Source organism: Corvus moneduloides, chromosome 1 (assembly GCF_009650955.1).
Source record: "Corvus moneduloides isolate bCorMon1 chromosome 1, bCorMon1.pri, whole genome shotgun sequence".
In the NCBI taxonomy this organism is placed as follows: domain Eukaryota; kingdom Metazoa; phylum Chordata; class Aves; order Passeriformes; family Corvidae; genus Corvus; species Corvus moneduloides.
In genome coordinates this window covers 61,973,324-61,987,121 of record NC_045476.1, presented here as the reverse complement: position 1 = coordinate 61,987,121, position 13,798 = coordinate 61,973,324, and the positions used below count along the sequence as shown (strand labels likewise).

Here is a 13,798-nt window from a genome sequence, read left to right as displayed (position 1 = left end):
GTGACGCTGTGTAGTGTTTTATTTTGAAACCCATTCCAGTGAAGTCCCTGGGATATGAAAATGCCCACAGGAGTCTCAGTATGTTTCTTAAAAATGACAGACCTTTCAGTTCTTTAAAAGAGAAAGCAAAAGAGAGTAGGAAAAGAAGGCAGAAAAGTACCCAGTAGGACAGCAAAATGAAAAGGTTGTTTTAATATCAAACCCATGTCTACCACACAAGTTTTAGCTGCATTCTCACACTCTTATCCTATCAACACCAGTGGAAATACAAATTGGTGATTACCCAAGGGCACTACCATTTCCCAGCAAAATTGCGATTGCATTTATTCAGTCTTTGGGATATAATCCACGGAGTTTGCAAAATTTTACATTTTATTGCTACCAAGGTCACAGTAACATGGGCTTTCTTTTGCAATCCACCAGAAGAATCCGAAAGACAACACAGATCATGCAGAGAGTATTGCAATGTTAACCCACGGAGACACCATCCAGTGCTGTTTGCTGTAGCTTTATGGAAAAGAGCCTTGCGAACAGTCTTCCAAATCATGCTTGTACACTGAAGCATGCAGTAGTCATATTGTTTGCAACGAAAGAACATAGTACATACAGACTTGGCAGATTCCTGACCTCTACAGTTTTTGACAGTCTCCCAAATATAAGACTGAGAATGTCAGACTGACCCTACATTTGGCAAGAAAAATAGAAGTCCTGGTTTTATTGAACTCTGGGTCAAATCAGATCTCATTTCTGTAAGAAAAAAATACTGATTTTCTAATATTAATGTAACATTCGCATTTGTATATAAGTAGAAAATTTAATTTACTGTGTGGATTTGGAGATTCAGCAAAACTCGTACACCATTACAAGAAAAAATTAAATTAAATTGGTGGAGTTTGTATATGGCAGCATTTCTTATCTGTCAAAATGCTTCCAATTAAATGAGAAGAAAAAGAAAGTTTTGAGCATGTAATAAAGTTCTGCATTTTTTGGCCTGTATCACTCTTACTGAAAATGAAAAAATGAAGTTGTTGACTCTGCTATTTGAATCAGGAAAACAAGCAGCAGCTTAATGCTATTGTGAATATGGGCTAAGGCTGAATCTTTAAAAGTTTGCAATGGAGAGTTTAAATGATATTCCTAAAATCCTCATTCTTTTTTTTCCTCTCATTTTCTGACTTCATTTCTGAGTCAGAGACAGAGAGGGTGGAGGATAGCTCTACCCAGGCCATTTGCCCAGGCAAGAAGCCCAAGAAAAATGATTTTTCCATATAACATTAATAAGTAGTAAAACCCCAAAGTTATTTTGCAAGACTTCAATTAGTATTTGAACTTACTGTATAAATTACACAGTTGTTTCTCAAGGCCCTTACAGTATTGCGTCTCCTTGTAAATTGTACTGATTTGGGGTTTTAGGCAGCCCAGAATATACTTTTCTTTCACATTTTCTTTCTGTATATCCTTTGTAACACCTTCACCATGGGTGTTACAAAACGCTATACAGTTTTTACATGCAGATCACCCAGGTGATGACAACACCCACTTTTTGCCTTTAGCTCAACCAAAATGCATGTGATTGGATTCGTATCAAGACAGATTTACCCTGTTAAAATTCTTGCAGGTTTGCTCCTCTCCACACCCTACACAGTACAACCTCCACATCAGTGTCTTTCCACAGGCAAAGACCAGTACTCAAGAGGAACTCTTGCATTCACAGCTCACCTGCATCCAGCTGTAATATTTTGTAGTTAGATAGTTCTGATTTCACAGAATCAGCTAAAAAAAAGCCATTTATCTGGGGGGCGGGGAGGGAGGGGGGACTTGACTACATTTAACATCTCTGTTACCCTAACCTCAGGCTACATAACTTATTCTTTAAGAATCCTACCTCTGTTTCCTACCTCTAGAAAACAACTTTACAGTGACTTCTTAGATCTCAAATATCCCAAGAGCAAACTGCAGGCAAACACCTGATGCTTCAATGCACAAACTGCAGAGCAAGAAGACTCTGCTGACCACAGTGCCCTGTCTTCCTCAGGCTAAATCCTTTCCAGAATCCAGCTTTACTCAAATTGATCAACAGCCTCTGTCACCCCGTTTTATCTGCATTTGGATTCAGATTCAACCAGAATACAATAATGCTCATGCAAGCTTTACCAAGAGCTGAGGCAGACTCCCATCAAAAGAGACTCCAAGAGCAACAAGTATGAATTTGCAATGGGCATTTATATTTTGCGCTGCAAATAAAATATCATACCAGGCCTTTCCAATATAAACTGATTCAGTGTATTGTAACAGGCATTATTGCACATTTTTTTAAATGAAAAGTGTGAAGAAAATAAAACTGCATTTCTTACTTTCGACGGAACATTTCTGCAAATATGCAGCCAACGCTCCAAAGATCAACTGCTGTTGCGTAACTGGACTGAAGCAAGACTTCAGGAGCTCTATACCACAAAGTAACAACCTGCAAAACAAAAAGGAACAGGAAAGAGAGTGCTTAGCAGAAGAATTACAACCTCCTAAGTGTTGTATGTACAGCTTCCACTTAGTTTAATCTATATTGTAAAAACTCACACATTAGGGCCAAGTGGTTTAGCCAGCACACAGAAAAGGATTCTGTATGGAAAATCTCGGTATCCATAGCTGCAGTGATGACGACTCAGAAAGTGAGACCATTTCTTGTCAAGAACATTGCAATTCAGGGTACAACAAATCTATAGTTTCAGAGCACAGCATTGGTGTGACAGTCATAGTACCACACCACACTACCACCAACTCTTTGAAGCTTTTGCAGCTTACAGATCCCAAACACTTTCCAGTGGAGATTTGGACACTCCATAGGGCAAGTCAATTGAACAAGGCCTTGTTTTCTTAACTTTTGTGGACATAGATGTAGTCACCAGAGCCAAAGGGGAAACAAACAAGCCAGGGAATGCTGTGGGTTTATCCATAGGACAAATCAGAACCTGTAGCATGTCTGTCCTCACCTCTTTATGGTTTTATGTACTGTTTTCTACAAAAGAAATGAGGTTAATTCAAGTGCATGGGCCAATTAGGGTAAACATGTCTGACCTGTGTCAAAAGTCCTCTCTGAAGAAACTGAAGAAATTAGAACTTTTTAAAAACAGTTGGATACAGACAAAGTCAAACCCTTCTCAAAGCTGCCCCTTACCAAAGGTATCATTGCTGTCTGCTGTGGTTTCCTTGCACACAAAGGAACCCTAAACTGTCAGGTTTTAACTAAACAACACAGCACAAGTATTCCTGGTGGATTCCTGACTTTTACAGTTGTGTGACTGTCTCTGCCCATGTGCTGCTGGTTAGACCAGCAGTAACTTCTCTCACCCTGTATATTCAAATGACACACACTTTCCCATGGACATATGCCATGGAAAGCTCCTGTTTTCAGGCTGTTCTTATCCTGGTGGTTATGTCACAACACGTTGTAGAGACCCAGTGGGAATTTTACTGGCACTACTCCATCGGTTTTGATAAGTCCTGCTCACTGGACCCACAGACATGGGACAGTTTATATTTATCCTTTTGTATCCCACAAGTAGACCAAACACAGATGAGGCTGGCTGTATCTTCAGGATATTTGCAGAAGAACACAATGAGCTTCTGCAGAGTCCTGTGTGAGCTACTATCTTTATAGAATATAATCTCAGAGCCAAAGGAGTATTCTCCTCCTGAATACAGTTATAATCCAGTCATAACAACACATGACCATCAGCTAAGTGCCAGTATTTTCTTACTCTGTGCTGTAATTTAAACTTCTGACAATTAATATGGGGCCTGGGAGGGTCTCTACAATTATTGTTTTTTCTTCAACAAACATGAAGGTGGGAAATGTAACATGCAGGAGGAGCATGAACCAAATCAAAATTCTGAAACAAAAATGATAGAAACAAAGAAAATTGTAAGAATGAAAATAACTTTTTAAATTATGTTAACTAGGATAGTGAGTTCAGAATTTCAAGACCAACACAAAGAAATGTGTAATAATAGTGGGGTTTTTTATGATAACAATGTAATTGTCTTCTAAAGAAAAATAACAATGGAAGTAATCAGCCGAATTTGCTGGTCAAAGTCAGATGAAACAAAAGTAAATACAACATTTATTACTATCATTACATGCCCTGACAGCCTTCGGAACCACTGAATGGCTATTGATAGGAGGTTCATGGATATTTGCAAGAGTGGTTGTATTTGCTAACAGTTCTTTTAAACACTGATGTTTATATAGAAAATTTGCCTATGAAACAGCTCAATAACACAGTACAAAGTACTGCACCGGCAAGTTACACTTCCAGATACCCATTCACAGAAACAGATTCCACTTTTGTGGAAGCTGGGCATTACTTAGCTCCGTTTGTCTTGTTTCTGATTTGCTACCATACCAGTGATGCTTTTATGAAACACTTCTCTCTATAAAAACCAGAGAAGTTTCTTCAGAGATTCACTCCAAGGAAAGAAGACAAATATAACCAGAGGTCAGGGATCCTCTCTGGAGCTGCCCTGTCTTGAATCAGATAGAATTCCCCCTAAAACATGTTATTTTTCCTAATGCAGATATATCTCTCAAACTGAACTACGCTTTTATTATCGCAGTACATTTGTGGAAAAGCTTACTGAAGTAATATTGCTCTGAGAAATTAGATACAACAATTTCAACCCATTACTGTTTGTGAATGGCTGGGTGTAGTATCAGGAGAAGAGCTGTGTAATCTCTGATCTGTGGGAATACCACCAAACCTCATGATTCCTGGTTTGAGATCTACATGGCTGTTCTCACACAGAGCATAAGGATGATTTATTTTCCCCAATCCCACAAACCCTGCAACATTAGGGCTCTGCGCTCTCAAAGGCAAAGAACTGGGGGATGCATGGTTGTGGACCATATGCCCCAAACTGAAGTCCTTCCCAGATAAGTGTGGCACAGGACAGCTGCTCCTTTCCCGAGAGATGCACCACGGCTCATGCCCGTGTCCGTGCTTGCTCAGGGGAACAGTGCTGTTTTTAGACAGCTGCGGAAGCGTGCAGCATGGTGGCTGCTTCTCCCATGTGACCCCTTACTGGCACAGTTCCCCAACCATTTGCACCCAGCTATGCTCCATGCATGCATACACAGGGGACTGGGAGATATTACTTGAGTAACTTGCAAAGCTAAACCTGTAAAATAGAAGATTTCCAAAAGACTAACAGTTAAATTTCAGCTAATGCCTAATTGCCTTATAGTCAGAGAGGACAGAATCTGTGTTGAGCTGTTTTGATATGCTCTGTCATTAATGTGTCATTATAAAAGTGATGAAGTAACCTTTATGGTTTGTAATATACAAGTCTGTGTTTCAAAATGTGAACCTGAAAGGGATCAAACTGTACTAAATGTCAGTTCGCACACAAGTAATGCTACAGATGACTCCTTTTGTGGTCAGGGTCTTCTCCTGAAAAGCACAGGATGATGTATATGACACAGTGGTTTTGACAGTTTCACACTCTCTCTTACCATAGAAACCAAGAAAATATTTGTGGACATTCCATTAACATTTGTAGAGAAGTAGAAATGAAAATTATTCTGAACACAGGATATGGTGAGGCTGAACAAGCAGGTCATCACTTCCTCTTTAGCACAGTTCTGAGTGAAAAAAGGCTTTGCTTAGGTAAGCCACACCAGCAGGGAAACAAGGTCTCCCTGAGTGACAGTGCGCTCAACAGAGCTGCTTGATGAAGTCCCATTTTTAGGATGAAAAAAGCAAGCAGCTGCATCAGTACATCTCACTTAAATCTCTCCTGAAAATCTGACATACATGAAATGCATGATTGCTCTGTAGGAAAAGGGTTCATGTTCATGTGCTGATGGAGATCTTAAATTGTGCAAGACTCCAAAATACTTTGGAGGTTGTAGACTTTAGTGACCATGTTGCATTTTAGTCCTCTCACCTAAGCAACTTCTCTCCACTGCCTCCTCCTTGCTTCTCCTCACCCTGGCTGGTCTCTTCAGCTCCTCTCTTACATCCACCAGGTTTCTCCCAGATGTCCCATGACCTCCTGGCTTCTTTCCCCTGCCTACCTCCGCTTTCCTGCCATGCACACACCGGTGGTCCCCTGACAGCATCACCAAACATGCCTAATTCCCTGCTGCTCCTGTGCACACCTGGGTGGACACAGCCTGCTGCCCCGCTACATCCCATGTGTTCTGCTGTCCCTCACATTCCCCTTCAGCTTCTTTGTACCTCCAAGTTCCCTCAAATTTCACACCCTGTCCTCTCTTCTTCCAACTGCCTCCAAATGCTCCTGCGCAAAATGAGCTCCTTTCCCCCCCGCTTTAGCTTCTTACCCCACTCTGCCTGTCCTGAAGATACCCCGTAACATTTGTATTTAATAGATCAAGCCACATGTGAAAAGACTGAGAATATTCATACACTGGAAGTAGATACCTAAAGAAGTAACTAAGTTCCTTTTCCAGTGCACATTCTATGTTTCTACTATCCAGATAAGACTGGATGGTATCAGGTAAGAAGGGTACCAGTAGCTGCAGATCACTACTTCTAACTATTTAAAAGTTAATAGATTTAGGCAGCACTTCAGGATGAAAAGAAATTACATGTATATGAGAGGCAGTATAAAGGAAAAGAACATCTGCAAAAGTCTACTGAGGCTGTGTCTGACCCTCTAAAGAAGGAAATGTGCTCAGGGAGAAGCAGGAGGAGAGCTGCATTTAAGAGTCAGATAAAGAAAGAGAACTTCATTTTGAAATAAAGCTTTCTGCCTTACTACACCTGACAGATGTGGCTATCCAGCACCCTCTAGCCCAAGGAGTTTCAGTCCTTCACTTCATGGTACCAGTTTATGATGAAAAATCAAATTAGTGGGAAATGTCTACTCACTGGCAACGTGAACAGAAGATCTAGGCATTGTGTCAGTCTCATATAATTTCCGTTTACTCTACAGAACATATTTTCATTTTTGTATAACTGTTTTAATTTAAACGGATCTTCACAATATACAGCCCTTTCCAAATACAGTTGCTGTCTGAATAGCATTCAGTTTGAAAAAGACAAACAGTGGTTTAGGGATGGGGTTGAGTAACACAGACACAAAACACTACATTTCAGTTTGCCACAGACTTTAAGTACAGACCAATGCCCAGTTGCACGGCTGCACGAACAAAGCAGGGATCAGACTGTAACACAGCAGCTATGTCTGTGCTAGGAAATTAAATGGGACAGGAAATGTTCCTTTGGCACTGAGACCAAAAAGTACAGAGTGGCTTATGTCCATATTATTAAATTCTCAGCCTCCCAAAAAAGGTGACCGCATGCAAACTGCTTATTGGGAATGGTCTTTGGTCCATGCTTAACTGCCAGTGCCTAGGAACTGTCTGGGGAAGGGCTGGTTGGAATAATTCCTGCCACGAACCATTCTAATAATTTAACAGTATAGACAATTGAGCTCCAGTACCCACGAATGTTTTCTGGCACTGTTTAATCTACCAGCCAGTGAGTCACACTGTGGCCCCAGGTCTTCCTTTCACTCCAGAAAGAAGGCATTTTGCTATGCTTCCCTCATCTCCCCTGATTCAGAGGTGGCTCCACAAGAGTGAAGGCGTGGGGGAGGCATGGCCTACTGCTCATCTCACCCAGCAACTGGTCTTACTTTGTCCTAAACATGTTGCACAGGTCAGATGAACACACACTTCATTTGATTACTATCAATGGGGAGCATCTGACTGGCCTACATGTAGACATCTTCCTTTTAGATATCCAAAGCTGGATGAGACAAATTCTATTCTAATTAGTTCTGAAGTGGCTTGGAGGAGGCCCGTAAAACCTTTTAAAACACTAACTTTAACAGAAATCATGCCACAAAAGAAATTAGCAGGATGCTTAAATTCATATGAAGCATCCTTGAATCCAAGTAAAATTCTTCTTGTAAATATTTTGCTTTTGTGCCTGTGGTTTCTTCTGTGCTATTTTTGTACTGATTTTGTTAATTGTATTGACCATTAGATGCTGGACTGTTTTGTTACTTAAATTTTGTTATTTAAATCTCATGAAAGATTATTTGTAGATTTTTTTTTTTAATGTTCCTTACAGTGGTTCTTAAACTTGATTTTTTTGTTCAGTTTTCTCTAACAAGGCTTTCACATGATCTTCAGGACATCTTTTTGACTGTTTTTCATTTATTTTTGTCCTTTCTTTTTGAGTAAAATGAGGGAATATAGCTACAGAATGTATGGTGCAGTATGTAGAGTCAAGCTCTTCAGTGTCACTTCATGGTCTTCCAGTTTCACAGAACATCTCTTGTTTCAAACTGTTCACAAGGATTCAAAGTGGAATCTTGCCAGCTTCACTAAGAACCTGCTACTTCATGGCTTGTTCTTCAGGTGTGGGACTCTGAAACAACCTAAAAAATTTTCTTGAAGTTTTGTAAAAAACTTCTTCTCAGCTGTATGACTAAGCTTGACATATTTGCCACAGATTAGTTGGAGAGGACAGAATTACAGACAGCATATTGATTGAAGCCTGGCTTCAATCCCCACTGCAGAGAGAGGCTCTCTCTGACTAATCCACCTCCCTCTCACTTGGTAGAAACACAGCTGAAAAGACTCCACAGAGACTGAAAAGAAGAAATGTAGTTTCCGAACTGAATTTGCTAAAACGGCTTGCTGGTCTGACAGTGTAATGTTGCTTAAAATGAAGTCAGTGTAACATTAAAAACTGCTTAGGAAAAGAAAGAATTTGTTTAATAAAGTTTCATCACCTTCAGTTTGGAGTATGGACCAATAACCAGGACTGAGCAGGGAAGAAGTGGCAAGCCAGAGGGCTGGTGACACTAGGTTGTGACATGATGGCATTTCTGCAAGATCATAGGCCCTACACTTGTCCTGTGTGCTGCTCTGAGTCCTCCTGACAGCCTAAGGTGGCCCCATTTCCCAGCCCTCTTGTGTAACAGATCCACTACCATGCCTTGCTCTGCTCCAGCAATGATGATATTCCCCACCTCCCCTTCAACTTCTGTGACCCCCAGGAACACTCCAAAGACCTTTGGAAGTGGGTCACATCTATGCTGCTTAGGGAAACGATTTTTGTGTGTGTTTTTGTGTGTGTCTGAGTCCCAGGAAATAAGGGAGGGGGTAGTCTGGGGTGTGCTGGAGGCAGCAGCAAGGAGAAAAGAGGTGAGGAAGAGAGGAGAGACGATGCCTCTGAAGGACCATGCATAACAATTCCAGCACAGGCAGAAAACATGTTCAAAACCCACCTGTCCCACAGGTGTAATGAGGCCAAGATAGGGGATTTTAGCATGTGCTAAATTTTAGCTTTTGTACAATGATGTGTTTTTCACCTCTGGTTTGGAAAAGGGGTGTGTCTGCATTACTTGCTGGCAACTGTCTTACTGTGTTTTCCTACCACTATCCTTAGAGCATTCACTGAGCATTCTGCACTTATAAAGCAAACCTAGGAGTCTCTTTAATCTGTCTCTGAAGACCTATTATTATTCCTAACTGTGACAGAGAAGGTAATAATCACTACATTATATTATGTGCTTTAGTTTCCAGGGATAATATCTGTCTGAACAATTAGATTTGTTTAATCTCTCTTTTAAGTAGTGGTTCTTCCACTATTATGTAACTGTTTTCAGTTCCATCACAGAGATAGGTATGGCTGGAGAGAATGTTTCTCTCTAAGAGAATGATGATTATAGTTTGTCTGTTTATAGAAACATTAAAATAGTTTCCCTTTTAAAGTAAGTGTGTATCAAACTACTCTGGTGGCTTTTAAAAAGCACTTTACTTCTTGACGAAGGATTTAGCATACAAAACATGAAATCCTTTCTAGTCCTATGGGTCTCATGAAGTGCACATGGTAATACCAATTTTATCTCTTTATTCATATTTGTCTCTATTTTGGGCACAAGCCTGATGAATTGCTTTATGAAAAGTGGAATGAATGTTGTTATCATACCATGAGTTAAATCATCAAGCAAAAGATTATTTATTTATAGAAGACACAAATCCTGATCACATGTACCACCCACTATCAAGTTGCTGTTTTAGAATGGGATCTCCTGTTTTTGATGCTAAAACATTTGTGCTTTGAAGGAAATATGGTTTAGCATCTACTGTGAGCCAGCATGACAAATAAAGAAGCAATTCATTTCTTAGACACAAAATTAACGAGAATTTTCCTTCTTTTATTTCTAGGAAGAATCACATCACCCAGTGTGACAGTGCTGCTGAAGAGCATTTCTAGGTACATCCGTTGTCAGGAAGTGTGAATGTGTATGTTTGCACATCATGTGTGTAGCTGAAGATACTTTACCTACATTCAGTGGGTTTTACCTTAAAAGTCTCTGTGCACTAAAGAACTGTAGGGGACAGCTACTAGAAAGGAAAACTGGCTCTTAACATGAGGTAGTATTTCAACCACTAGTGATTCAGACCTCACCTCAAAACTCATACAAGGAAATATATTTCTACTAAGCAGAGTATTTCATAGAATTCGCTACAGACACGATAAAGAGAACATTTCTGAAAGACTACCTGAGACTTCAGGTGAAAAGTGTTTTATCTTTATACAAAAAGAAAGGGGAAAAAATAGTGTCAGCAACACTACCCTACCTGATCCAGACCCCACAAAATTCAGACTTGCCAGGTCGTCTTGTGCATTTTAAACCATTGAAACCATGATGCTCTGAGCTGCAGTGCAGCCTTCTACGGAACATGGGACAGCTCAATTCTTTACAGAAATGGTCAGCTTTGCATGCAATGAGGCTTGTGCTCATATTGCAATGTATTTACAGATAGAGATACTTAGCAACACTGAGAGTGACAGACTTTAAACAGGTAGCCATTCTTCAATCATGCTTCAAGACTCAGTAATCAAATCTGTAGACCGAAACAGCAAATTCTAATATCTATCTAAAAACTAAAAAACCCACAGGCAGAAAGAAATAAACATCACTGTCTTCTTATGCAGATCAAGTCAAACACCTACTGTAAGGAAGAAGACAATTCCTTCCACAATTCCAAATGAAACTAGAGCTAAAAAACCCTAAAAAAAACCTAAAAGGTGGCAGCCTGAGACTGTGTCTTGCAATACAGATCTTGTTCTGGCTGCAGCAGCTTGGCTTGTTTCCACTTGCTCAGTCACCTGTTGGCATCAGCCAGCTGAGGAAACAGTCCTAACTTCTAGTACCAGATCTTGGGCTTTGTTTCAGGTGCTTTTCTCTGCTCTACATTTTTAGGCCACAAAACCAACTCATCTAGCACCCTGCATATTCCCACCTTTTTTAGAGTCTCTCACATCACTTTTGCCCTGTGCCTGGGAGCAGAAGAACATGTAGCTCTAACCTGTGCCAAGGACCAAACTGTGGTCATCTCCATGCCAAGATCCCCCCAAAGCTGCCCTTGTGACTGCCTGGTCTTTTCTTGGCTTCATCAGACTAGAGAATCTGAGCCCTACCACTTACAGTTTGACTTGATAATGAAGACCAGCTTTCCACTGCTACCAGAAAACCAGAGTCTGGTCAATAGAAAAGAGTGTTCCCACTTCCTGGGGTGCTGTGTTGGACTCCAGTCCTGAACATAAAAAGCCTAAATGAAGCAAAACCATGAAGGCCACCACAGACCTCTCTCCCATGGAACTTGGGCCCACTTCTGTCAAACCATCTTTAACAAAAGGAGGAAATGCACAGAGAAACCATAAAGAATGGATTAAACTGGGCCAGTTCTCTAGGTGAGAGGCTTTACTGCAGACAGCTTGGGAGTCCAGACAGCAGAAACTTGATGCAAACAAATTCTACAAGATACTGTTTTCATTCAGCTGAGAATGAAACTTAGAAACTAATGTTGTGCCTGGAGGCAAAGTACCAATTTCACTGAGAGCATGGTACAGTAGATAAAAGCGACATCTGTCAGTGATGGTCACGTGAAGCAATAGCTTAGAGTAAAAGCTCCTATATTACAGCAGAACTCAAAGAGAACCCAGGGTTGCAAACAAGTCAGCTTCTTTGCACTAGAAGCTTCACTTGGGATGTACCTGCCCTCACTATTTCACAAGGTGCAGACTTCAACTAGCTTATCATCACGATGACCATCACGGAGCTGGGCCTTCCTACACCTATGGCATAAAGAATTTGAGCAACTCACTGCTAATCTGTTCTACATTTGAAACTGAATGCAGTAGATTTTACTATGGCCTTACATCAATCTATGGCTTTAAACTGAACTAAGCAAAATTGTAAATGATTTCACCATAGAGGTGAAACTCCCATTAAATACCTTTCAAGAACTCCTTGAAATTACATTTGGGAAACAAAACCCTCATGAAACATCTTTTTTTCAATAACAAATGTGAAAACAGAGTTGTAAAGCCACACAAAGAAAATAGGAAAATATGAACTTTCCGTATACAGATGCAATATATGCATAGGTGTATGCATTCATACATACCTAAACATACCACACAGATCATTAGAAATCAGTTCAGTCTTGAAGTAAACATCACCAGGACAAAGACCTGCTGTAATTTCCAGCCAAAAGCAAGGACTGGAGAGAAAGGACAAAAACAGTAAGAGGGGTCTTCAGACTGTCTGAATCTCACATTTAAGTAGCTTTGTGAGCTTAAGACTAATAAAATGCTAGGCACAATCCACTGATTTTCTAAAGCTCTTTGTAGACATCTTTAGTTATCAAATTCTTCCTCCTTACTCTGAACATGTCTGTGGGTGTTACGTGTAGATGGTCACACACATTAGAAAGACCTGTGCTGCAGAAACAAGCAGCTGTATTTGAGCTAAAGCACTACTGTGAGTGATGCATTTTTGGTAGACAGATACCCCGGGTAAATGGATGTTTTCAACAAAGGTTCATATGGAGTCCTACCTGGTGAAGCCTGTAACCAAGAGTGGTGGTAGAAGCACTATGTGTTTGCATCTACATGAACATCTTGTGCAAATGCTATTAGGTGAATCTCAAAGTGCAAACTCAGCCTAAGGGGATTTCAATGGCACCTCCTACAGCCAAGCACATTCTGTGACCACAAGGCTAGGGGTTTTCTGGGTGACAGCTCTTTCCTTACCTTTGCTGAAGCCAAGTCACTATTCTGCCAGGAGTATATGAGTCATGGGGCAAGACTGTGTCTGAAAGCAGCTGAGAGCTTAAGAACCATTAGCTGGAAGGGGCAAGGAGCCGAGTTTCTGGATACTGCTCTGGAATGTGTATGCATTTTACATTAGACCATCACTGGATAAAAATAAAAGCAGGCATTAATTACATTAACCAGGCTGGATTCTACTTTGTATCTAGACAGACTGTATTCCATATTTCTGCTTCTAATGGATGGGACTCACAAAAATTCTAGAAGACAGCACTCTGCTTTATTCTGTGGAGAAAGAAGCAACATCTCCTCCATTGCTACTTGATACACTACTCAGTAGCCAAAACTAGGGTTCACAGCACAAAGTGAAGTCCAAGATTTTGCAAGAAGCCAAAAAAACTTCATCCACTTATAAATGTTACAACTATATGACAATTTAGCAGAAAACCAGAATGTTACAGTTGGTCCAATACTAGACCTTGGTAGACTTTATCTCCCAACTTTAAAGCTTGTGTGATTAATTTATGTTATTTTCAAGAAGCCACATTCCAAGGAAAATTAATTACAGATTAACACATTGTATTAGTCAGATAAAGAAGACATGAATTAGTCTAGATTACTGAAGACTCTACTCCAGAGTGGTCACAGACTTATAAAAATATAAAATGTTTAATTTGTGAAAATAACGCTGTAGATCA

General features: G+C 40.3%; 1 protein-coding gene across 5 annotated transcripts in view; it reads right to left on the bottom strand.

Annotated features, from left to right (window-relative positions):
* The window catches only part of CDK6 (cyclin dependent kinase 6), a 138,716-nt gene that overhangs the window by 39,422 nt on the left and 85,496 nt on the right, over window positions 1–13,798 (bottom strand). For all 5 annotated transcript variants that reach the window (XM_032112174.1, XM_032112167.1, XM_032112139.1 and 2 more), the window contains exon 5: window positions 2,355–2,464. In XM_032112174.1, coding sequence (XP_031968065.1) covers window positions 2,355–2,464 — 110 coding nt within the window. The remainder of the gene's footprint in view (window positions 1–2,354; window positions 2,465–13,798) is intronic.